The sequence below is a fragment of the Pelobates fuscus genome, chromosome 6 (genome assembly GCF_036172605.1).
Source record: "Pelobates fuscus isolate aPelFus1 chromosome 6, aPelFus1.pri, whole genome shotgun sequence".
In the NCBI taxonomy this organism is placed as follows: Eukaryota; Metazoa; Chordata; class Amphibia; order Anura; family Pelobatidae; genus Pelobates; species Pelobates fuscus.
In genome coordinates this window covers 204,700,425-204,728,033 of record NC_086322.1, presented here as the reverse complement: position 1 = coordinate 204,728,033, position 27,609 = coordinate 204,700,425, and the positions used below count along the sequence as shown (strand labels likewise).

General features: G+C 40.2%; 1 protein-coding gene across 1 annotated transcript in view; it reads right to left on the bottom strand.

Annotated features, from left to right (window-relative positions):
- The window catches only part of ANKRD17 (ankyrin repeat domain 17), a 97,007-nt gene extending 74,512 nt beyond the window's left edge, over nt 1-22,495 (bottom strand). The window contains exons 1-2 of the mRNA XM_063458664.1: nt 22,370-22,495; nt 21,502-22,051 (exon numbers count right to left, since the gene is read on the bottom strand). Coding sequence (XP_063314734.1) covers nt 21,502-21,927 — 426 coding nt within the window. The 5' untranslated portion in view covers nt 21,928-22,051; nt 22,370-22,495. The remainder of the gene's footprint in view (nt 1-21,501; nt 22,052-22,369) is intronic.
- Nucleotides 22,496-27,609: the final 5,114 nt, after the last annotated feature.

Genomic DNA, 27,609 nt, shown 5'->3' with positions numbered 1-27,609 from the left:
GCCTAATTTTATATAAATAAAAATTAAGATCTATACTGCCCATATAAACTTTTAAAAAGTAAACACGACAGTGAACATGTTGTGTTCCCATATCTGCAATCTAGCTATGAAATCTTATGACGATGTCGCTCAGAAATTATGCAAACAGTCTAAAAGGCAGCAAGGGAGGAGCATATTAGGAGAGGAAAAAAAAAAGACAGCAATTTTTGTCTTTAAAGTACATGCAGGTCTGCAGGCCTCTTGATGCAAAAGAATTGAGCAAGACATATGATACTAAAGCCAGAGAAAGCTGCTTTGCAGACCCCACCTTCTAATGAGTTAATCTAAAGGTCACAAGCACGCAGGCATTTTATGTAATCTAAGGCCCTTTCTTCCTTTTCAGTATTCAGCAGCCACAGCAAACACATAATATTACCAACAAAGCAAAATGCTGAGTTTATGGACCTTAGTACAGAATACAAATCACCATACGGACAAGGAGAAATCACACAAGGTCTAGCTAATCTTCAAGCCTCTCCTTCACATTATCCAGAGATCCGTCTTTCCCTTCCCCTCCCTCCCTCCCCCTTTTCTGCTTTGCAGCATTCTCTCTGGCGGCTACAAGATTCTTAGTACCTCCAGGATGTCTTCTAAAACATATGCTTCCATTTCAGCTGCTGTCTCCACCATGTTTTTTCAAACAGCCATATCCTTTGCTGCACTATGATTAGATCAGTGCCAGCAGGAACCCTCTTCTGTCAGCGAGGGAACAGGAAATGGAAGGTTCTATTCTTGCCCGGAGCAGCTCTGCAGTTTCAGAGCAGGCCTCTACCAACACACAGGGGTGACTCACTGAATATGTTTTAAAGTCACAGGCACATGTTTTTTTCCCTTGCTCATTTAACTCAAGAGATTTGCCCAGTTAAGAAAAATAATATAAAAAAAATGTACAGTGTACAAATGCATCTAAAAAAGAAAGGGGGTAGATGTTAAGATTACTTGTCCTAATGGATAGGATTTAAGAGAAGAAACCATGCAAATTCTGGCATTTTAAAAGACAACACATGTATCATTCCATTCTTGAAGTTATAGTTACTACAACATGGTAACTTTGTAGATAAACATTATAAGTGAATACAAATTTACTTTGTAGGGTGTACGGTGTATTATCTTCCTTAATAAAGTTTGTGCTACTTAAAAGAAAAGATCACTTCTTTACCACGAAGAGACCTGGGTGACTTTAGTGTTCTTTTAAACCGCAACTAAACTATGGAAATAATTCCATAAGATATTTTTATTGAAATAAAACTCTATACAGTGTGAGTATATAAGATTACGGTTACAAATTTTAAATCTATGGATTTAACCACTATAAAGCTTATATAGTGCCAAAATTACATCTCCACACACAAGCATTTTTAACCCACCTCAAATGCCAGCAGGTTGCAATACCTCAAATGTCTCATTATTATTGTTATCATCATCATCATCAACATTTATACAGCGCCTACAGATTCCGTAGTGCTCTACAATATTATAAGAGTTGGAGATTTAACTATAAATAGGACAATTACAAGAAAACTTACAGGAATGATAGGTTGAAGAGGACCTTGCTCAAACAAGCATACAGTCTATAGGACGAGCTTACAGCTTTCATTGGAGATCTGACCTATTGAAGACAAATGCCCTTCAACAATTGTTTTTCATAAACCATGCTTAAAAACCTGGCATACTAACACACATTATAGATTGCTGGATGCAGATGAGTGCACAACCAATTGCAAAGAACATCAACCCAGATTTTTAAACAGTGACTGTAAGGTCATTAGAGTGGTCAGAGTCATGTTGTAAAGACACTGTGCAGTCTTTGCGCCATGGGTTTTTGTGTAAAACCCACATGGATTGACATCCATGCACTACAAAATAATTTTGAAAATCAAATAACTAAGCTAGTGGGACAAAAAATAAAAATTAATGGAAAGAGTGAGATTGCCACTGCAGGCAACGAAGACCAACAGCTGAGGCAACCTACCAATTCATACTATGTGGTACAATTCTTCATTAGTCCCAGGCCTCTAGCACAATCTCAATGTAATCAGTCACTAAGCAGTGTCGTAGACTTACTACAATTGAATTTTGAAGTCCCTCAGTTACTCCAGTGTTATGGACCACTTATTTACAAAACTATACCCACTTAAAGTGACATATCCGCTTTATAGGTAGACTAGACTTATAAAGCGGATATGTCACTTTGGGGGTGGGGGCCTTATTTTGCATAGACCTTCAAAGGTGACATCTTAGGGTACAGTGGAAGGTAGGTTTACTTACCTGACGCGGTCACTACTCCCTTCTTTGGCTCTTGGTAATTAATTTACCAGGAGCACATCAATGCTGTAATCTTGCGCATGAGCAAGTGCCAAGTACTGAGGTCTAAGGAGGACTGCGCGATATCCTTCAGAGAAGATTTCTCAGAATGTGTGAGACCATGAATGAATCCTACAACTATCACTTGTGGCAGCTGCTGGGATTGGACAAAAAGGTAACTGCCTCCTGTCAACCTCAGAATTACCACAGTAAAGTAGTCCCTACTTTGACATATGGCACTTTTGGATTGTGCTGCAATTTTAATGAAATTTCAATGCAGTCAGTAGTAACAAAGCCACTCTAGGTAAAGCCAGACTTCAATGTTTGTCACATACTTCAACTAACAGCCATTGCTCATGAAGGAGCGCTCCTGCTCTAAAAACCAACCAGCCAAACAACCAGGATAGTGTTTAAACTAAAGGAAGTTGGTCTAGAGAGTTGGCATTAATGGTAAATTTTCAAGCTGGACAAAAGTGTAAGTGGTGTCCCTCAGAGTACTGTTCTGGGACGCTTCTATTTAAAATATTTATAAATGATCTTGCAATAGGCATTAAAAGCCATGTTTCAGTGTTTGGAGATGAAACAAAACTCTGTAAAGTAATACAATGTGAGCAGGATATTGCTTTGCTGTAGAGGGATTTAGATAGATTGGGGGACTGGGTACTCAAATGGCAGATGTAATTTAATGTAGAAAAATGCAAAGTCAAGCACTTTGTGATAAAGAATGCACTAGCAACTTACACCCTAAATGGTAGTGAGTTAAGGATAAAACAGAAGGATTTGGGAATTGTTATAGACAAACTTGGCAACAATGTACAATATAAATCGGCAGTTGCCAAGGCCAGCAAGGTATTGTCATGTATAGAAAGTGGTATTAATCCCTGTATGAAAATATCTTTTTAAAATCACTGGTCCACACCTGAAATATGCAGGACAATTTTGGACACCTGTGCTAAAAAAAGGATATTATGGCACGAAAAAAAGTGCAGAGGCAGGCTACAAAATGAATAAAAAAGGATTGGAATATTTTAGTTATGAAGAAAGGCCAACAAATTAAAATCTCTTTAGTTTAAGAAAACAGCGCCTCAGAGGGGATATGATAGCATTATACAAAAATAGTCTGGGTCAATACAAACACTTGCCTGGAAATCTATTGATAAACAGGACATGAGGTAACATTTACACAGGAAGAAAGAAGATTTAGTCTAAAGCAACGTAATTTATTTATTTTTTACAGCAACAACAATAAGAATATGGAATTCTCTCCCTGAAGAAGTGTTTTTATCAGAATCAATTCAGATGTTTAAACAGCAATTTGATGAATACCTGCAAAAACCAAATATATTTAGGGATATCATTTTTAATTAGTGGGGTATATTAAACATAAGTAAATAAAAATTTGATACAGTGAGAAATCTGTCTGCCATTTTGGGGTCAAGAAGGAATTTTTTTCCTAGTTTGTTGCAAATTGGAAGCGCTTCAAAATTGGTCTTTTGCTTCTTTTAGATCAACAGCACAAACAGATGTGATAACAGCTGAACTTGAGGGACACATGTCTCTTTTCAGTTATTTACTTTTCAGTTTTCACCTCTTCAGCAACTGGGGATGGGTGGTGGGAAGGAGAAGGGACCTGCAGTGCCAGGAAAACAGATTGTTTTCCTGGCACTAGAGAGTCCATTTAATAAAATTATAGTAAAAAAAAAAAAAAAACTATTAAAATCATTTGGGGGAAAAAAAGTCATTTTCTGTTTTCAGCCAAGGGCATCTTTAATTTCCGGTTTGAGCCCTGACTTTTCATTTCGGTGCATCCCTAATTTTGACTTACGTTTGCACATTCTATACCAATTTTGCTACACTGATCGCACTAAGTTTGCACTTGAACCTTATTGTTCATTTAATTTGAGAGCTCACAGGGGCAAGTTTAGAGTCACTTGATTTTGGCTTCAGAATGTAATCGTAAAAGGGACACTATAGGCATCCAGACCACTATCTCAATGTTGCCTTGCCTTGCCTTGTTTTTTATCTGGACCAATTCCACTCGTGGCTCTCTCTCTCTCACAGCCACTAGATGGTTCTTTCTGCAAATTAGTGGAGTAAAGCTCTGCTATCCAAGGTTGGACATCATCACACTTTGAATGAGGACATTTAAGGTCATCTATGTTTAATAGAGGAAGATCCAATGTAAGCAAGCCTGCACTGAACCCTACGGGGAACTGTTAATATTCTCACAGCTCCATTATTGCACAAGCTCTCATAGTAAACCTTTTCTATGAGAAAAGCTTGCATGGGCATGTGGCACTAACCCCACACGCGCACTATGTCCATAATGCGGAGTATTGGACTGGGTGATCTGTTATGTCGCAGGAGGAGGAGAGTTAAAGGACCACTCTAGGCACCCAGACCACTTCAGCTTAATGAAGTGGTCTGGGTGCCAGGTCCAGCTAGGGTTAACCCATTTTTTTATAAACATAGCAGTTTCAGAGAAACTGCTATGTTTATAAATTGGTTAAGCCTTCCCCCTAATGGCTGTCTCATCGACAGCCGCTAGAGGCGCTTGCGTGATTCTCACGGTGAAAATCACAGTGAGAGCATGCAAGCGTCCATAGGAAAGCATTGTAAATGCTTCCCTATGCGACCGGCTGAATGCGCGCAGCTCTTGCCGCGCGTGCGCATTCAGGCGACGGGGCGGAACGGAGGAGGATCGGAGGCAGAGAGCTCCCCGCCCAGCGCTGGAAAAAGGTACGTTTTACCCCTTTTCCCCTTTCCAGAGCCGGGAGGGAGGGGGACCCTGAGGGTGGGGGCACCCTCAGGGCACTATAGTGCCAGGAAAACGAGTATGTTTTCCTGGCACTATAGTGGTCCTTTAAGCAAAAAGGTAAATAAAAAGTGACTTAATTATGAATCGACCCATATTTATCCAGAGTGGATGCAGATTATTGGTTGCCTTTCGGGATGATTGCAGATAACCAGTGCTTATATGTACATTTAAAAAAAAAAAAAACATTTTAAACGACACTACTTCTACAAAAACCTGGCAATAACTAAACATGCTGTAAGCAATCATACTCCTACCTCTCAGGCAGCCAGTACATAATCAGTGAGATCCCAGTATGTACAGTGCTGTTACTGGTAGGCGTGTGATTGCAGAGCACGAGGTTGCCAAACATAGGTCCTGCAAAGATTGCAGACCTATAATAGGAAGCACCTGTAGTAGCGAAGTTACAAACACTAGATGTGTCCTTACAGACAAATGTAAACATCAACATTTTAAAGTAAAGAAAATGTTATAGTCCCTTTATAGATAGTAATGGAACCACTTTGCTGTAGTGGTTCCAGTGCTTACATAGTCCCTCTGGAACTGTCCTTAACCCTCACAGCATTACTAGTCTTTGGGGGAAGTTCAAAGTCCTTGTTTTCAAATGGCAATTATGGACCCAGAACAGAGCTCCCCTGTGTTACCAATGAGCAATATATAGTTGCAGCCAATGTCTTTATGTAGACATGGAGCATATGTTTCTCATGCATTACATGTTAAAAGTTGTGTTGTAAATACAAGGCATTATTTTTTACATTCAGGCTAATTTGGGAAACATTAAAATTATTTTAAAAAAATGGTGATAGTGATAGTGAAAATAAACATTCATGCTTTTAAAAAGAGTATTTTGTATGACCTCTCTTTCAACGGAAAGTCAAAACAGTCCCTTCAGCGTGAAAAAGTTTTAAAAAAATTATTTGAGGAGATGCTGATTGGCCAGGCCTGTGTTGCAATCATGCTGGCTCTACCCCATATCTGCCTCCTTGTCAGCACAAGCATTGTGATTGGATCAGGCCACCGCTTCTGATGATGTCAGCTGACTGCTTGTGTTTTGTTTTTTTTAGGCAAACAGCTTCTGGCTGGAATACAGTAAGATTGTGCTATATTTATGGAGGCATGAGGGGCTTGATTGAGGTTTTATTACCATCGGGTCAGGAATACAGGTTTGTGTTCCTGACCCTAGTGATCTTTTAATGTGCAAATAAGCAATTTCTCTTCTCCATTCCACCTCCCTTTCCATTCCCTAGTATCATCCCCTTTGCCATTTCACCCGATATATGATGAAAGGAGGCTATGATAGTCACTTAAAAGTGTAATTAAGCAATGACAGTATTTGCTTTAAAAAAAACAAAAAACAAAAAACACAGCGACCATTGCTGATCTATTAAATACTCACTGATGAATATAAGTTACCTGTAATAACTTTGGTTAATACCATTTTTATAACTTGCACGAAGTGAAGTCGTGCCACAGGCCCTACCAGCAGGATGCATTAGTCCTGTCAAAGCTTTCCTTTAGTCCTTCACACCTTTTGGTAGTAACTAGGGATCGACACTGATTATCTGTGGTCTTTCAGTCAGATAACATGTACATTTACAGTTTTCATGCAAATTAGCAATTACCTGAGCATGTTTCTTATGCAATGTGGTGTGTGCGAAAAAAAAAAAAAAAAAATTATATCTATATATATATCTATATATATATATAAAGAAAAAAATCCCAAGCACTCACGCTTTATAATTCCTCATGTGGCGGGTGCCAAAGCCTGGACTCCAAAGATACAGATTTTAATATGATTGAATAAAACTTTTGGATTTTAACAAGACCGGTGAGCAGCTATTATTTGGCATTTTATATATATATATATATATAGCACTCCAAGGGCGTTACAGTAAGTGGTTTTGGTGGAGTGCAAGATTTTAAAAAAAAAAAAAAAGGGGGGGGGGGATTGAAAACCCCTTCCACCTTAAGTCTGTGGATAGTTAAGACCAGGGCTGTGGAGTCGGAGGAAATTTTGGGTACCTGGAGTCGGAGCATTGTTTGCCGACTCCGACTCATACTAAATTTAGATTGTAATAAAAAAAAAAGCAAGTTTAAATGTCCCAATTCAGAAAAGACAGGGAGATACTGATAATGCGAATATCACCCGATATCGTCCAGACCAAAAATCAGTCAGTCAATCACTAGTAGTAACTTATCAAGAATTACCAATACAACTGTAATCCTGTATTATGTCACCATTATATTTGGCATGACAAGTGCACTTCACACAAACGGCTGACTCCCATATGGGCCACAGATTTTGTGCCTGATGGATGTTTCATAATACAAGCGGATTCAACAGTGAATTTTACAAACATAGCTCCCAATAAAACACCACAAACTCAAATACTCTTTTAAAGTATCAATGCCCACCACACATGCACTGTAGCATATACAAGTGACAAAATTATATATAGCAATCGGCCTGAAACGCAAAAAATAATCTGCATCGGCTTAGGAAAAATGCTGTCAATTGATCCCTAGTTTTTACAGCAAATTATTTAACAATATGACATAGTACAATACACAAGGCAGTTAGCAGCACAAATGAAAAAATTAAGCAGCCAAACATATTGTGTTTACCTACAGGACTCCAGTTGCAAGAAGGGCACTCCAAAAGCAGTGTTCCTCCTGCTGAAACAGACTGAAGGGAATATAGATGGTGGTGCCACAACATCCTCGGGAATGTATAATGGTGCATAATATATGCACTATTATACATAATGTATAAAGTTTCAATGATATAGTAAATACTATTTATTTTCATTTGATAAGTCAATACTCAGATTATGGTAAGGAGGAAATACCAGAGATACAATTGGAAAGCATGACATGCACTCGTTAGCACGAAGAAATAAATACGTAGAAATAAGAGAAGAACTTTGACACATTGCATGAGAAATCAATTTAACAAAATGGTGAATCTTGCAATTACTTGAGTAAAAGCCAGAAACGCCATATGCCCTTTGAAATGTATTCGTTTAGATAACTTCAAAGCCAACATAAAAGTTAAAGGGTTACTCCACTTCAGCTTTTTGAAGTGGTCATGGTGGTAGGAGGATGGCTGTGCAGTGTTTCAGTTTTAAATACTGCACATCCAGCACATGTGACTTTTGTAGCCAGAAATCTATTCTGAACTGCCAAATGTCAATTTTGTTTTTGTCATCAGTGTGCTGGCAACAGACAGAGCAGCAAGGGGAGCCTCTCATCTGCTCTGATGCCCACACTTGCTGCACCTATCCTAGCCTCCCTATTCCCATCACTTTTTTTCCACTCCACCATCCTCTTTCCACTCCCTCATGGGTTCAGAGAACGCACGTGCACTCGGAGCACGTTAAATCCTCCAATCAAAGGCTTTCTCTATGTTAGCCGACAGGTGTGAGCTGAGGAGGTGTCTCGCCTGGTGATGGATTAACAGAAGTTAAGATTTATTTAAAAACGCCAAAGTATTTTTTTTGGAGGGGGACAGATAGAATAAATCAAATAAGACATTCTATGAATAACAAAAAGGGTTAGAGAATCCTTTTACTGTTCACATAAAAAAAAAAAAATAAGATTCAAAAGATGTGGAACACAGAAATAAACATTGAATTCAGGTATTGCTTGTCAAAAAGGTTTTTCAGCTTTAAAGGGAAACTGTGGGCACTGTAACTGCTTGACCTCATCAAAGTGATTCTAGTGTATGAAGTCCTCTGGTGCTGTACTTTCATTAAAGGAACACTAGTGTCAGGCTTACAAATGTGTATTCCTGAAACTATAGTTGTAATAACACTATTTAGGAGCCTAGCACCTTCACCTGTCTATAAAAGGGAATTTACTTGCATTTATGTTAGCGCTGTGCCACTCAGCCTCCTTGGCCAAGATTATAAAACCTGACATTAGGAAAGTATTGAGGGGCTAAAGTGCATGCGCTGCACCAATTAGCTTCTCCTCATAGAGCTGCAATGAAGAATATTTTATAAACACTAAATGTTACAACCTGTCAAACCTCAGACAGGTTAAAGGGACACTATAGTCACCAGAACAACTACAGCTTAATGTATAATAGCTCCCTTCAGGCACTTTCATGTAAAAACTGCCTTTTCAGAGAAAAGGAGGCAAGCCACCTAAATGGTGGGTTTAGCACTATAGGGTCAGGAATACACATATGTTCCTGACCCTAGTCATCCTTTAAGAGAAAGTAACATTCTGTTCACGTTATGAATTTAATTCAAAGACTTTAGCATTACCCGAACTTATCTAATTCATCATTCTGGGGAAAACAAATAGCTCAGGCTTACAAAGAAGACACTAGGACTAAACAAAAGCTGAATGAGTCAAAACAAAGTGGTCAAGGCTTTCAATGCAGCAAGGTATTATGTTTAACAAGGGGAGGAAATTACTACTGAATATGGATTCTTTTTAACTGTTCTGTAAACATAACACATTGGCATTACATTTCTCTAATGTAAAATCAACTAATCGGATTAAAATTTAAACTAATCAGTGATTTCCCTTAAAGGAACACATTAGTGTTAGGCATATAAATCTGTACTCCTTATGCTATTGTGTTCCTGTTCCTACTTGTAGGCAGTTACCACCCACCTTGTTACAGCATCGAGACGTCCTTGACACTGCCATTATGGAGGAGGCAGAGTCTCCTCTAATGTGGTCCAATCCAGACCTAAAGTGCGTGTTCGGCGAGCGATGCAGGCACATTCAAACTTTTCCATAGAGAAGCACTGAATCAATACTTTACTACAGGACTTCTGCATCATGTAACCAAGCTTTAGTCTGTCAGTGCAGCAGAAGCACCTGTAGTACTTGAAAAAGCTAGGTTTCTTTTCAAGCCAGTTTTATTAATGGAGAGTCACTGATTGGCTGAGAGTCAGTTTACCTTTTTTGGAACTGAGGGCAGAGAGCAGGGCTGTTTTGGGTTACTGAAGGGTCAGTCTGAGTTGGTAAAAATGTACTGCGTGTGTCAGAATTTTAGTCGGGGAGGAGGAGGAAATCAAAAACATTTTTTAGAGGTGGTATATATGTTTAGGCCTTTATTAGATGGACAAGTCTACTCTCAAAAGAATGTGAAACTTTTGGATCTAGGCTAGGCAGCAGAAGTAAACACACAGTCCATTTCCATATAAGCTTTTTAATGCTTAGCTTTATTAATCCGGTTATGATTTATGGTTATTTTCTATGATTAATAAGATGGTCAGTAAATTAAAAAAAAAATCATAAGTGTGTAGTTTACTTTTGTTTTGCAGATAGGTGCGTATGTGTTTGACGGGATGTCTTTCTCCAGCTTATCCTCCACTAGTTTTCCTGGAATTTGTGTATAAAAAGTAAATAATGGCTTCCAAGCATGATTGAGTGATAGCAGTAATTCAAGCAAATTATATTTCTTCAGAAAAAAAGTTGCAAGTGATAAACAGGTGGGAGAAAGGTGAAAACACTGCGTGTATCAAAGTATTAAGCCAATGCCTTATTTTCTTCTCGCCCATGTATCAGCAACTTTGTGCTTGACATATTAGTCAACAGTTATAGTTTTAGGGAGAGGTTTTTTTTTTATGCTTAAAATGTCGACTTATAAGCAAACACATACAGTAAATTGCAAGTTTACCTGTCTATTTTAGAATACCATAAAATTATATATCTACATATAAAACAAATGAATCCAGGATGTAATACTAGATACTTTTTAAAGCATTTTAAAAAAGTTCTAAAACACAAAACCATGGTATAGCCCATTTAATAAATTCTAACCATTTCAGTTAGTATGGACTCGGGAGATCTTTTTCTGCAATCAAAGCCTAACAAGTGTTTTAAATAATCAGATTTTTAAAATGTGCTACCAATTTGTTATTATTACTCTCATCAATTGTCTTTTATTCCTTGGTTGCTTCTGTCTAACATGTTTCTTTTAATCAGCTCCACAGAAGTTCTATTGGATTCAGGTCAGAGCCATGACCTGGCCATTTTATGGCTCTAGTATATCACTGGTATATTTTTTTGCTATTAACATTTAGTAACATTAACACAAAATCTGCTCACACCTTTTGCTGTCATACAAGGATCATAACACTAACTGGATGCTTTATAGCAGCTGTAATGCATTCAAGCAGCATATCTTCTCCAATTCTTTTTCTAACATACCCAATTCCATCACTAGTAATTATTGATATTCTGGTCTCATCACACCAGATGGTTTTTAACCCAATCTAATTTCTTCCTTCTTTGTTTGGGAGTCAAATAGCATTTGTCTTGGAATTTTAGATAATTAAATGTCGCATTTATTATATTCTGCACCAAAAAAAATTAAAAAATTAAAATTGGATTTTGGTTTTCGATACCCCAATTTTCCAAAATGTTGCCACAATTTTGGTCACTGACATATGAGTCAGAGGTTCAAACATCTGTGTAAAGACTGAACAGTCCTGTTAAATCTTTGTTTGAACAGAGAGCCTTGTTTCTCACAGTAAGAGTGCTTTTATTTAGGTTATTGTACAAGAAAGTTGGCTGACATTTGCTTATATTTGCAGAGATGTGAAGAAAATGAAAAGGGGAATATATTTTAAAAAACAAAAAAAACAGACTGCTATGGTTAAAAGTATACAAAATATTACATTTCCAATAACAAATGGCATTATACAATTTTTTTAAAGAACAGAGTTAATATGGCTGCAATTCTAGCACCTTCTATTAAAACAGTTAAAGGGACACTCCAGGCACCCAGACCACTTCTGCTCATTGGAGTGGTCTGGGTGCCAACTCCCACTACCCTTAACCCTGCAAGTGTAATTATTGCAGTTTTTTTATAAACTGCAATAATTACCTTGCAGGGTTAAGTCCTCCCCTAGTGGCTGTCTACTAGACAGCCACTAGAGTGAACTTCCTGGTCCCTAGCACAGATTATCTGTGCTAGAGCGTCGCTGGACGTCCTCACGCTGTGTGAGGACCTCCAGCGTCGCTCTATTCCCCATAGGGAAGCACTGAAATTCATTTTCAATGCTTTCCTATGGGGTGCGCCAATGCGCATGCGCAGCATTGCCGCGCATACGCATTGGGACTCCTCGGCCGGTGGGCGGGATCAGTCTCGCCCACCGGAGGAAGAAGGTGGTGCGGCAGGGGAGGAGCAGGCAGCGACGAGGGACATGTCGCTGCCTGAGGTAAGTGACTGAAGGGGTTTTCAGTAACCGGGGATTGGGGGGTAGGAGGGAGAGGGACCCTCCAGTGCCAGGAAAACGGATTGTTTTCCTGGCACTGGAGTTTCCCTTAAAGGACAGTTCTGACCAAAACAAAACCAAAACCTAGAATTCAAGCTATATGTTTGTTCAACCATAATTAACCTATTTATATTAAGTGTACCCACATTAATCATTTTGTGCAGGAAAAATATGACTAATTTCACATCAAATATGAAATATTGCAATATATGAAACCATTTAATATGACTAAAATCTGAGAAATTAAGAATGTTTCTTATTTTCCAAGTACTACATGAAATTTTAACTTTGAATGTCATAATACTGTTACCTTTTAAACATATTTGAATTCTGTGATGTCCCACATGTACAACAATGACCCCCACGTAAATGTTTAACGGCTTTTTGGAAAGCTACAGGGGAAAAATATATGGCTTGCCCATTTTAGATTTTACACATTGAAATTTGCCACATTGCTTTGCTGGGCCTATGTTATTTTTGATAGCCCAGTAATGAGAACTACGCCCATCATGACATACCATTTGCAAAAGCAGACAACCTAGGGTATTCAAAATGGGGTATGTCCAGTTTATTTTTTTTGTAGCCACCTGGTCACAAACCCAGGCCAAAGTTAGTGTTCATGTGTGTGTTTTTTCCGTCCTATTTTTCACATAAACTGCGCTTTCACAGATATCACTAAGTTTTATCACTCCAAAAACACTCCTATTTCAAACTCTGTCCCGGACTGCCAAATGTAAATTCTGTACATATTTTACACCTGTCAGCGCGCTGGCAACAGACTAATCATCTCCGTTGAAGGCAGAGCAAAGGAAAGCTCGCCGTCTCTTCCCTCCATTACTTATATTGTGTTGTTTTTTAATTGCAGAACCCTTCCACTCACTTTGCCAAGTCAGGGTGCACAAAATGGTGAAATCACAGGCTTCTCTTGAGAAGCCTTTAATTGGTTCGAGCTAGACACAGCAGACAGAAGAGGGAGATCAGTTCTGGAAGCTTTGCCCGGCACTGGATTACAGGCAAGTCTAAACTCTCATTCTTAAGTAAGTGTGTATGTAAGTAGAGACCTTTTGGCAATGCCAAGTAAGGCACTGTAAAACTGACCTGAAGGGCAAGCCTCTGAGCACTCAAAGGTGAGTGCCATAGGTGCATTCATGCACCTTAAGCCACTTCACACTCTAATGTGGCAATCACTCATACCCACATACATATGATTTATAGCAGATCCCCAATCACAACACATACAGACACACTTGAAACTGATCATACATGCCCTAACCCTTGTCATCAAGCTTATGTCATCGGATGGTACACAGTAAATGTGACAATTGCAGAGAAAATTGAGATAAGAAATGGCTGTCCAAAGTAAAAGACGGAGCAATAACTCCACAGCACACAGATACTCTGCTCGCTAGTAGCCTATGGGGCAAATCAAGGGTCCACTCCGGGTCCCAGCTGTGACTCCCTATTCATAAAACTGGCTTAGAAAGAAACATACCTTTTCCAAGCCAGTTAAGGCACCCCTGCCCGACAGCACTTCACTCTTCCTGAAACTGAAATTTCAGAAGCCAGATTTTGCCAGGGGGGAGCAGAGATTAGCGCTGACGGCAACTTTGGAGTTTAACCCCTTGTGGTAAAAGTATGCCTGGGGGCTTCCTGGCACCATAACTTAATTTAGATGAGGTTATGGTGCCTAAACTATACCTTTAAAATAACCAGTGTATGTAGCATTCCCAAGAGAACATTCTCTGCTTTACCTTCATAGACAAGCAACTGAAAAAAATAGCAGGGTTTGCACAAAATATACGCTTAGTGAAAACAATGTTTTTCTTAAAATCAGATAAATATTATAAATACAAGTAATTATTTTGTGACAATCATCACCAATTGTGAATATAAAAATAGTTTTGAAAAAATACTGGATGTTCCAGTGGAGCATGCCATGATGAGTGCAAAACTACACTTAACCCCTTCAGGACGGAGTCAATAGTGCACGTTCTGATAAAAAAAACAAATATATATAATTTTGTCCAGGAGAAACAGGGCTTTAATTTATCATTAACTATTCATATATGGAACATAATTTATTATGAATAAAATAAAAAATAAAAAATGTGAGAAAATACGTTTTGTTTTTTTAAATTTGCATTTCCGTCTGACATTTTAACTGTGAATGTCATAATACACATTTGTAATCAGCGATGTCTCACGAGTACAACAGTAGCCCCCATTAACAGGTTTTATGGTGTTTTGGAAAGTTACAGGGTCAAATATAGAACATTCCATTTTCAAATAGAAATTTTCCAGATTAGTAATGTTACCTTTGAGACGGTGGGGTAGCCCAGGAATGAGAATTACCCCCATAATGGCATAGCATTTGAAAAAGTAGACAAGCCAAGGTATTGAAAGTGGGGTATGTTTAGTCTTTTTTAGTAGCCACTTAGTCACAAACACTGGCCAAAGTTAGCGTTCATATTTGTTTTTGTGTGAAAAAAGCAAAAAACTAATATTTGGCCAGTGTTTGTGACTAAGTGGCTACCAAGAAAGACTGGACATACCCCACTTGCAATACCTCGGGTTGTCTACTTTGCAAATGGTATGCCATCATGGGGGTAATTCTCATTCCTGGGCTACCATACGCTCTCAAAGGCAACATAACCAATCTGGCAAATTTCAATGTGAAAAAAATGAAATGCAAGCATTATATGTGACTCTCTAACTTTCCAAAAACACCATAAAACCTGTTAGTGTTTTAAAACAGTAAAACATATTACAACAATAATATAGACCATAAAAGTGCCGTTCGTTTGTAAAAAATGCGAAAAACTTCACTTTTACTTAAAATATCATTGTTGTAATACAATTTACCAGTTTGAAACACTAATATTTGAGTTCAGCGAAGTCTCCCAAGTAAAACAGTACCCCCTATGTACAGGTTTTATGGTGTCTTGGAGAGTTACAGGGTCAAATATAGTGCTTGCGAATTAAATTCTCTGCACTTTCTCCCTGTGTTGTCAGGCATGTCAATCAAATTTTAATTAATCAAATCACCTAATTATGTTAAAAGATTATTTAAATATACACGTAGAATTTTAATACATATGCATTTATAGATATTTAAATTCTACGTGTATACTAATTATTCTTTTATGTAATTATATGTATTTATCGATATAGATATAGATATATATATATATATATATATATATATATATATATATATATATATATATATATATATATATATATATATATATATATATATAGCCAAAAAAGACCAGCACTCTCAGGATTTTCAAATAAATAGAAAAATATTACTTTACTCCGTAGTCAACGTTTCAGCACCTCTTGTGTGCTTTCATCAGGACAGCATGGTATGCTGTCCTGATGAAAGCACACAAGAGGTGCTGAAACGTTGACTACGGAGTAAAGTAATATTTTTCTATTTATTTGAAAATCCTGAGAGTGCTGGTCTTTTTTGGCTTTATATCTATTGTGCAACCAAGCACCAGGTTAAAATCTTTATTGGTAGGAGTGCAAGACTTTTTTTGTGTATATATGTATATATATATATATATATATATATATATATATATATATATATATATATATATATATATATATATAATAAATACACATCCCCCCATGTTTCCTATATATATATATATATATATGTATATGTAATCTCATTCTAAGTGTATTTTGTTACCGATATATATATTAATAACAAAATACAGTTAGAATGAAATTACATATGCATATATAATTTATATTAAATTTAGTTTCAATATTTTATTTATAAGTGTATATATACATATATGTAGATCTATTATATATAATATATATACATATTATATATATGTAACGTCATTCTAAGTGTATTTTGATAATATATATATATACTTATATGAATATTAAAATACACTTTGTATGATGTTACATACATATACATATATAAAATATATATTTAATTTATTTTTACAGATCCACAGCCAGCTATAGGGGGCCATGTAATCGCTCTTTGAGAGCGATCACATGGCCCCCGGGGGCCTCATTTGCCGGAGGGGGGCTGCCTGGGCTGTCAGGCAGCCCCCCAGAAGAGGATCGCGGCGGAGGTGAGTACACCTCTCCTCCAGGGGCTCAAAGCCGTTACGGCGTTCCATGCCGCCGCAACGGCTTTAAGGGGTTAATAGATTTGTAGATCAAAATTAAAAGGAGCACTGATGATCAACTTTCAAAATAAATATTTCAAAAATGAAATTTAGTGTTCATTCCCTTCATTAAAGGACCACTATAGGCACCCAGACCACTTCAGCTTAATAAAGTGGTCTGGGTGCCAGGTCCCTCTAGGATTTACCCTTTCTGCTGTAAACATAGCAATTTCAGAGAAACTGCTCTGTTTACAAATGGGTTAATCCAACCTCTAGTGGCTGTCTCATTGACAGCCGCTAGAGGCGATTCCACACTTCTCACTGTGATTTTCACAGTGAGAAGACGCTGCCGTCCATAGGAAAGCATTGAGAATGCATTCCTATGAGACTGGCTGAATGCGCGCGTGGCTCTTGCCTCGCATGCGCATTTAGCCGATGACTGCAGAAGAAGGAGGAGATTCCCCAATATAAAGGGAGTCCGGCGCTGGAAAAAGGTAAGATTTTAACCCTTCCTCACCTTAGAGTCCGGCGGGAGGGGGCACCCTCAGGGCTCTATAGTGGTCCTTTAACAGGTAAAGGAACTGTGATAGCACCATAACCAAAATCAAAAAATTAAGTTGTTGTGGCACCCAGAGTTCAATGAAGGGATTAAACTGTCAGTTTAACACCAAAGCTTGCTCTACAGCACCAGATCTCCCTGTCCCCAGCAGCATCTGGTTTCTTTAATGCAGTTTCGTACGGAGTCCATTGAGTTGAAGAAAAATAAAGCATGGGGAGCGTCACCAATTGCAAGAGTTTCCTTCTGGTGTATGATTTTATACCATGAACCGCTGCCCAGCAAGGAATTACATGATATGTAGATCAAACCACAGCTGTAGTTCAACTCCTCAAAATCTGATGAGGCAACAACTTTTTGTAGATTTTACATTTTCCTTTTCTTTTTTAATTTGCTCTTCACACTAGGCACGTCATAACGTCACACGTTTGCCTACTAATAAATAAACAACATTATAGCTTTCATTCTTTAAATTTCTGCATTTCTTTGCACAAACTCATTCACCCATCCAGATTTTTTTTTAAAGAAACAGCAAAGTTTACATTGAAGCACTAAGTCAGCCTCTAGTAGCAGTCAACCAGACAGCCACTAGAGGGCTTCCTGGTTTAAAACGGACCTTTGGTCCAGTATCTGACACTGGATGTCCTCACACTATGCATGAGAACCTACAGATTCAATGCTTTACTATGGGGAGGTCTAATGCGCGAAGCATTTGCCATGAATGTGCATGAGTGTGCACTGGGATCAGGTAAGTAAACCCTTAATTTACTGGGGAGAAGTGGGTCACGAAGGAGGGGAGAGACAGGGAGAGCGATCGTGCTAGGAATACAGCTATGTACTCCTGGCACTACAGTAAATACAAAAGCCCCCGTAAGAAAGCAATGAATCAGAAGCTCGGATGCATTTGGAGACCATGTGCATCATGTCCTCAATGCTCCCTATAAGCACGGATTGTACCATCATACTGGAGGCCATGCCTCCTCCGTGTTGTCATGGGAGGTAGAGAGATAAGAAGAGCAGAGGGCGCAACTGCACTGGAAAAAAAAGATAAGTAAAACTTAAGACAGGATTGTAATTGGATTGCAATAACATATCAGTTGCCATAATAGATCATCTTCCACAAGGTATGGCATAAATTATAAGTCACTATGTTAAAATACTAAAGTCTATATTCATAACTAAAGTCTCCACGTGTCCGCTTGCAATGCTGCCAAAAGTGAGAGTATTGTCTGCATGAACTGGAGGCGCAGACCACTTTTTGCAATAATGGTGCTCACTAAATGACTTAAAGGTACACTATAGTCACCAGAACAACTACAGCTCATTGAATATGTTCTGGTAAGTAGAATAATTACCTTCAGGCTTTTTGCTGTAAACACTGTCTTTTCAGAGAAAATGCAGTGTTTACATTACAGCCTAGTGATAAATTCACTGGCCACTCCTCAGATGTCTGTTAGAGATCCTTCCTGGGTCATGGCTGCCTAAAATGCATCCAAACATTTGGTGTCTCCTCCCTCTGCATACAGACACTGAACTTTCCTCATAGAGAATCAATTCATCTCTATGAGGAGATGCTGATTGGCCAGGGCTGTGTTTCAATAATGCTGGTTCTGTCCCTGATCTGCCTCTTTGTCAGTCTCAGCCAATCCTATGAGGAAACATTGTGATTGGATCAGGCTACCACTTCTGATGATGTCAGCAGGCAGGTCAAAAGGAAACCAGGACAAAGTCTGCAGCTTCAGGCTTGAATAAAAGTAAGATATTACTATATTTAGGGAGGCAAGAGGGCATGGTGGTGGTTTTAACCCTTTAGGGTCAGGAATACATGTTTGTGTTCCTGACCCTATAGTGCTCCTTTAACCCCTTAAGGACACATGCCATGTGTGACAGGTCAAGATTCCCTTTTATTCCAGAAGTTTGGTCCTTAAGGGCTTAAACACAGCCACCCGCAAACTGCACTCTGAATTATCACTGAGCACTAGGACTGGAAGAAGCCATTACTGTGGGTGTACACCAGCTGGAGACAATTAGAACATTTAGCCTACTGAACCACCATGAATTGTAACCTTGCAGAAAGAGAAGCAGGAGGTAGAAAAAAAAAAAACATAGAACCACTACACATACACATTGCACGCACTACACTGAGACAGAAGATGAGTAACAATACTGAGTTCTCTAAACAAGAACCCCTACCTTTCCAAGTGCAATACTTTGTGTGTCAGAAGAAATATAGTCATGAGAGACAAGCCTTTTTAAAAAGTTTGAGGAAAAATTGATCTTAAGACATACATTTACAATATGATATATGGACGCTATATATAACAACTGTCTGCTGGTTCAACTGGTTTCCACTTTAGCATGATCAGAGTTAAATCCTTGCTTGCATTGGGGGCGGAAGCTTGGTGGGTCCATAGCACATTCACCAGGGGTGAATTTCTACACACCAATCGTGATATATGTATGTCAACATTTCAGAACTCTTTTGGTCCTTTCTTAAACTTGGAGGCCCAAAACAGAGGCATGCAATAATAAAAAAAAAAATAAAAAAAAATATATATATTATATATACACACACATACGAGACTTGTGGGTGCACATATTCTTTCCATTTCTGTGATTGTGTGTGTATACATACACGCGTACACACGTATAGGACTAATGGAAATCTTGACCGTAGATAGAGAGATGTATACACACACGCAGTTACTATGCATGTTTCAGGTTTTTGTGACCTCTATAATTGCACAATTCTGTAGCATTACATTATTAAATGGAAAAAAATTATAAACCTATGCAAATGAGGTACCTCGAAAACCAAGATAAAATATATGTTTTGCTGTATTTCCATTAGCTGCACTATTTGCAATAAAATACACAAAAGCTATCTGAAACACTTTATATTTCTCCTCTCTCATTTCAGCATAAATGTACTAGTTATAAAAGAGCAAAAACTGCCTGTATTTTAAAACCCATAAATAATGTGTATCTGTACATGACATACGAAAGTGGAACAAGACATTTTTATTTTGGTAATGTTGACAAATCTTTAAGGGGGGGGGGGGGTTAAATGCACTGTACTTTGCATATCAACATTGGTTGACATACCAATAATTTACAAAGTGAACCTATACCTGGAAAAATACAACTATATAACTTATTCCCAGTTAACTATTTTTGTAAAGGCATTCGTAAATGTAGAACCCACCAACTAAGACAAATGTAAAGCAAAAACAGATGTGTCCAAATTCTGTATAATATGAAAAAAACAAACAAAAAAAACACCACATCAAGTATGCAAAAAGCACAAGAAAACCCTGCTGGCTACTACAAACTGTGTGACTCAGGCACTTGTTGCAGCCCTACCCAAACACTTCATGGTGCACAAAACTAGGTAATTTTTAATTAAAAATGAACTAATTCCTTGTATGGCAGGCCATTTATATGTGTGTTTATTATTCTACTACTACAGAATGTAATGCCAAGCTATGTTGTCCAAAACACATTATATAATATATATATATTTTTTTTTTAAATGGGAATTTTATGTTACTAGAAACAAAAGGCATTGAAATTGTATTATATTTTTTTCTTTAAACAAGTGTTTATCTGATTACCTACACCCTAGTTAACTGTTCTGTGAGTTATATATGTTATTATAAGCTTGATTATGGGTTATCAACCACTGGAGTGTAAAGAAACAAAATTGTGTGTCAACACAACTTAACCCTTTCAAGAAGATATAAGCAAATACTTTTGATAGCAAGAAATTGTGTAGACATGTATTAAAAAAAACAAAAAAAACACACTACATTTAAGAAATATAAAATACTAAAAAAAAAAAAAAGCCATGGCTACAAAGGCCTCTGATTTTTGTTTGTATACACTATGCAGTTTTACTATACTGCACATGCAGTATGAGAATTTAATTATTCAGGTCATTTTAGAAAAAAAAAAAAAAAAAGCTGCAACACTTAATATTTTCATTGACAATTGTCACAGCTAAAGCGATAATGGGCCAAACAAACCTACTATGGGGGTGGGGAGGTAGTTTTTTTTAGAGTGATTAGTTGGAAATAAAGCCAACAAAGTTTTTTCTCCCCCCAGTACAATGCATCACAGGCTGGCTAGCTATGTGCGCCCCCAAGAAACTGCCTTAAAGGACAAGTTTAGCTGTAAGTTTCTACTACTTCCAGGGCTGTGAGGGAAATGCATGGCTTGCCATGAGGATCCAGTGTCAAGGCCTACCTAGCTAACGCAGCTCCTCAGGCCAGTAAGGGCATTTACTGCCTCAATATCTGTGGAGGGGCCCACAGCTCATTAGTGAGTTTAGCCTAGCCTACCCCCCCCATCCCATCCCATATCGGCTCTCAGTCACACCCAGACACACACACTGCCCACCTCGGACACCTCTTCCTCCTCCTCCTCCTCCTGGCTGCTGCTGCTGCCGCCACTCTCGCTGCTCTTGTCGGTGTCGCTGCTGCTGGCGGTGCGGCTGCTCCGGCTCCTTTTCTGCCTGCAGCTGTGTCCCGGGGGGAGCAGGGCCCCGGTGGGCGAGGCGTCGCTGCCCTGGTGTCTCCGCTGTCGCTGTTGCTTCTTCTTGAGGAGCAGGTCGCACATCCTGACCAGGCCGCGGGCAGACTTGCTGAGCTCGGCCGGGGCTTCGCTGCTCGGCCCGTGGCTCCCGTTCGTGACCTGGCTCGGGATCTTCTCTACTACCTCTGCTGCCTCGTCCTCCTCCTCTTCGTGGGTCCTGCTCGGTGGCGGCGGTTGCTGCTGCGGGTCCTGTGAGGGTGCTGGCGGTAACGGCGGCTCCATCATCATCATGTCTTCCCCGGCCTCCTCCTTCTTGTACGGACACTGCGCTGCTTGCTGCTGGGTTCTAGCAGCGCTCTCGTCGAATCTCGCGAGGGCTGTGACGTCAGCGAAATCTCCTCCGAAAGCTGCTAACCTGCGAGGGGGGGAGGAGACAGAGAGTAACGTTAAAGCGTACAAGGGGCGCGTGAGCGCGCAGGCGCGTGCACGGCGCAACACACACGCACTGCTTCAATAGCGCACCAACCTCTGCTCTGGCCTTCCCCCACTCCGCCCCACCCTCCTCAACTTCTTCACCTCCTCAAAGCTGGGGGGGGACAGACGTTTATTGATCATGCGGGTTTTTTTTGTTTTTCCCCCTAATCCACCCGGTTTATTGTCTCCTATCAGCAAACAGGGCTTCTTTACACTATATTACCGCCCGCCGGACACCACTTGTTTTCACTATATTTACACGGTTTATTTGCTTTGGCTTTCGTTATAATGTCCGCTTGTTCGGGCGGGGTGGGCACAGGGCGGTCACCGCCCGCTGCCGTGTGAGATCGCGAGCTCTCTCTCCCTGCGTGTCCCGTGAGGTGTTCTCCGCCGCGCGCTTTAGCAGCTCTTCACGGCCCCCCGCCCACTAAGCTCACTCGCCCTCCCGCGTGGTGACGTCACGCAGCGCTGAGAAGGCTCTCTGCTAGGCGCGCTCACGGCTACTGCGAGGATAGAGGAGGTGGTAGGAGTGCTGTGCGGCGGGAGCGCGCTTTGCCAGGGTCAAGTGAGGAGAAACAATGTTGGACCACCTGAGTGAGGTGCCATGGCACAAAGGGAATCTATGTGGGTGTTACTGCCTGTATTTAATAAAGTATTTCAACTAACAATATTATTAACCAGCTGACATAGACAGGGAAAAGATTAGGATGTGAGTGGGAGACCATCAGAATCTATTCTGGTATTAGAATTTTAACCCCTTAAGGACATGTGTGACATGTCATGATTCCCTTTTATTCCAGAAGTTTGGTCCTTAAGGGGTTAAATGAGTTTGACAACTCTTTTTACATTGCTAAGTGAATCAGACAAGACCGCTTAGTTGTAATTAACACTCAGGCTACCATACCACCTTCATGGGAATTAAGTTGTTATGGTGCCAGAAGGTACCTTTACGGTTTTCACCTAAAAAATCCAGCGCTGTTAAGCTCTACCCCAGCCCTTCTGCTTCTCGCTGATTCTTGAAACCGCAGTAGACACAAGCGCCCAGGGCTGCCATCAGAAATTTTGGGGCCCCTGACAAAGCACAAGGTCTGGGCCCCCCCTCCCCCGCCCCCTCCCTCCCGGGCCCGCCCACGCCCTACCTAGTCTGCTGACAATGATGCGGGACTGAATGTGGTGTGTATAGTGGAAGTGAATTAGAATGTGTGTAATGGATGTAGTGTTTGTGTGTATTAGATACTGTTTGTGCAGTGAATGCAGAGTGTGTGTTTGTGTAGCGGATGCAGTGTGTATAGTGAACGCAGAGTGTGTTTGAGTAGTGGATGTAGTGTGTGTACAGTGATGTAGTGTGTGTTTGTGTAGTGGATGTAGTGTTTGTATGTACTAGATGAAATGTGTTTAGTGGATGCAGTGTCTGTAGTGGATGTAGTGTGTGTATTACACGCAGTGTCTGTGTATAGTGAATGCAGAGTGTTTCAATTTGTGGTGGATGTAGTGTGTGTACTGTGAATACAGGATGTTTGTGTAGTGGATGCTGTGTGTACAGTTAATGCAGAGTGTGTGTCAGTATAGTGAATCCAGAGTGTGTGCATAGTTTAGTGAATGCAGAGTGTGTGTTAGTGTGTAATGAATGCAGAGTGTGTGTTAGTGTGTAGTGAATGCAGTGTGTCAGTGTAATGAATGTAGTGTGTGTGTTAGTGCAGTGAATGCAGAGTGTGTGTAAATGTGTAGTGAATGCAGAGTGTGTTAATGTGTAGTGAATGCAGAGTGTGTGTTAATGTGTAGGGAATGCAGAGTGTGTGTTAATGTGTAGGGAATGCAGAGTGTGTGTTAATGTGTAGGGAATGCAGAGTGTGTGTTAATGTGTAGGGAATGCAGAGTGTGTGTTAATGTGTAGGGAATGCAGAGTGTGTGTTAATGTGTAGTGAATGCAGAGGGTGTGTTAGTGTGTAGCGGATGCAGAGTGTGTGTTAGTGTAGTGAATGCAGAGTGTTAATGTGTAGTGAATGCAGAGAGTGTTTGAGTAGTGGATGTAGTGTGTATACAGTGATGTAGTGTGTGTTTGTGTAGTGAATGTAGTGTTTGTATGTACTAGATGAAATGTGTTTAGTGGATGCAGTGTCTGTAGTGGATGTAGTGTGTGTATTAGACACAGTGTCTGTGTATAGTGAATGCAGAGTGTTTCAATTTGTGGTGGATGTAGTGTGTGTACTGTGAATACAGGATGTTTGTGTAGTGGATGCTGTGTGCACAGTTGATGCAGAGTGTATGTTAGTGTAGTGAATGCAGAGTGTGTGCATAGTTTAGTGAATGCAGAGTGTGTGTTAGTGTGTAATAAATGCAGAGTGTGTGTTAGGGTGTAGTGAATGCAGAGTGTGTCATTGTAATGAATGTAGTGTGTGTGTAAATTTGTAGTGAATGCAGAGTGTGTGTTAATGTGTAGTGAATGCAGAGAGTGTGTTAATGTGTAGTGAATGCAGAGAGTGTGTTAATGCGTAGTGAATGCAGAGAGTGTGTTAGTGTAGTGAATGCAGAAAGTGTGTTAGTGTAGTGAATGCAGAGAGTGTGTTAATGTGTAGTGAATACAGAGAGTGTGTTAGTGTGTAGCGGATGCAGAGTGTTAATGTGTAGTGAATGCAGAGAGTGTGTTAATGTGTAGCGAATGCAGAGAGTGTGTTAGTGTAGTGAATGCAGAAAGTGTGTTAGTGTAGTGAATGCAGAGAGTGTGTTAATGTGTAGTGAATGCAGAGAGTGTGTTAATGTGTAGTGAATGCAGAGAGTGTGTTAGTGTGTAGCGGATACAGAGTTTGTGTTAGTGTAGTGAATGCAGAGAGTGTGTTAGTGTGTAGCGGATGCAGAGTGTGTGTTAGTATAGTGAATGAAGAGTGTGTTAATGTGTAGCGAATGCAGAGTGTGTGTCAGTATAGTGGATGCAGTGAGTGTGTTAGTGTGTAGTGTATGCAGAGTGCATGTTGTATTAGTGAATGCAGTGTGTGTATTGTATTAGTGTATGCAGTGTGTTTGTTGTGTTAGTGTATGCAGTATGTATGTTGTGTTAGTGTATGCAGTATGTATGTTGTGTTAGTGTATGCAGTGTGTGTGTTAGTGTATGCAGTGTGTGTTGTATTAGTGTATGCAGTGTGTGTTGTGTCAGTGTATGCAGAGTGTGTTGTGTTGGTGTATGCAGAGTGTGTTGGTGTATGCAGAGTGTGTTGTGTTGGTGTATGCATAGTGTGTTGTGTTGGTGTATGCATAGTGTTTTGTGTCAGTGTATGCATAGTGTTTTGTGTCAGTGTATGCAGAGTGTGTGTTGTGTTAGTGCATGCAGTGTGTGTTGTGTTAGTGTATGCAGAATGTGTTGTGTCAGTGTATGCAGAGTGTGTGTGTTGTGTTATTGTATATAGTGTGTGTGTTGCGTCAGTGTATGCAGTGTGTGTGCTGTGTCAGTGTATGTAGTGTGTGTGTGTTGTGTCAGTGTATGCAGTGTGTGTGTGTGTTGTGTCAGTGTATGCAATGTGTGTGTGTGTGTGTGTGTGTGTTGTGTCAGTGTATGCAATGTGTGTGTGTTGTCAGTGTATGTAGTGTGTGTGTGCTGTGTCAGTGTATGTAGTGTGTGTGTGTGTTGTGTCAGTGTATGCAGTGTGTGTGCTGTGTCAGTGTATGTAGTGTGTGTGTGTGTGTTGTCAGTGTATGCAGTGTGTGTGTGTGTGTGTTGTGTCAGTGTATGCAGTGTGTGTGTGTGTGTTGTGTCAGTGTATGCAGTGTGTGTTTGTGTTGTGTCAGTGTATGCAGTGTGTGTGTGTTGTGTCAGTGTATGCAGTGTGTGTGTGTGTTGTGTCAGTGTATGCGGTGTGTGTGTGTGTGTGTTGTGTCAGTGTATGCAGTGTGTGTGTTTGTGTTGTGTCAGTGTATGCAGTGTGTGTGTGTGTGTGTTGTGTCAGTGTATGCATGTGTGTGTTGTGTCAGTGTATGCATGTGTGTGTGTGTTGTGTCAGTGTATGCAGTGTGTGTGTGTGTGTTGTGTCAGTGTATGCAGTGTGTGTGTGTTGTGTCAGTGTATGCAGTATGTGTGTGTGTTGTGTCAGTGTATGCAGTATGTGTGTGTGTTGTGTCAGTGTATGCAGTGTGTGTGTGTGTGTTGTGTCAGTGTATGCAGTGTGTGTGTGTGTGTTGTGTCAGTGTATGCAGTGTGTGTGTGTGTGTGTGTGTGTTGTGTCAGTGTATGCAGTGTGTGTGTGTGTTGTGTCAGTGTATGCAGTGTGTGTGTGTGTGTGTGTTGTGTCAGTGTATGCAGTGTGTGTTGTGTCAGTGTATGCAGTGTGTGTGTGTTGTGTCAGTGTATGCAGTGTATGTGTGTGTGTGTTGTGTCAGTGTATGCAGTGTGTGTGTGTGTGTTGTGTCAGTGTATGCAGTGTGTGTGTTGTGTCAGTGTATGCAGTGTGTGTGTGTAAATGTGCTGGGGTGTGGGGGAGGGTGGGGGGGCATTTTAACATAATTAAAAAAAAAAAAAAAATTAAATTGTTTCTCCCCCCTCCCTGCTTACCTGTGTCTAGGGAGGGGGGAGATTCCATCCCTGGTGGTTCGGTGGCATGGTGGGGCCCCCCGGCTTCCCAGTTACCGCAGAGGGGGCCCAGGCAGCACACAGCCTCTTCTCTTCTCTCCTCCAATAACTCTCGCGAGACCCGCGGAGCGTTGCCATGGCAACCGGGTCTCGCGAGAGTTATTAGCAGAAACGAGAAGAAGAGAAGCTGGGCCCCCTCTGCGGTAACTGGGAAGCCGGGGGCCCGGGGCTGCACACATAGATAGCGATATTCGCTATCTATGTGTGCAGAGAGGGAAAGTGGGGCCCAGGACTGCCAGAGCAGTCCGGGCCCCCCAGGGCCGCCGGGCCCGTGACAACTGTCACGGTTGTCACCCCCTGATGGCGGCCCTGCAAGCGCCATTGGAGGAGAGCGTCAGCCAATCATTATCTCCCAATTCACAAAACAGCTTTAGAACATTCATGCTTTTCTCAAGCTGCTTTTATGAATGGGTAGCTACTAATGCACCCTGGCCTTACCTGATGCTCTAAGCCAGGCATAGGCAACCTTCTGCACTCTAGATGTTTTGGACTACAACTCCCATGATGCTTTGCCAGTATTATGGGTGTAAGAGCATTATGAGGGATGTAGTCCACAACATCTGGAGTGCCAAAGGTTGCCTATCCCTGCTCTAAGCAACAGAGCGTCAGGTGAGGCCATAGTGGACTAAAATTGATAATTTTTCAAAATTCTGTTTTGTTCTTCTAATAAAATTAGATTGTTTTTATTTTGAACATTTTTTTTCCTTATAATTAAAGTTTATTGTTTTATATTCAAATAATCCATCAACATTGCCGCAGCAAAAAGTACACCTGGTCTTCCGTTACAGTTACAAGTGTGAGGTTAAACACCCTGCCATACAGTTACTCACAGTTGGGTTTAGCTTACAATGAGGTACAGGTATACATGTATGTGCCAGCAT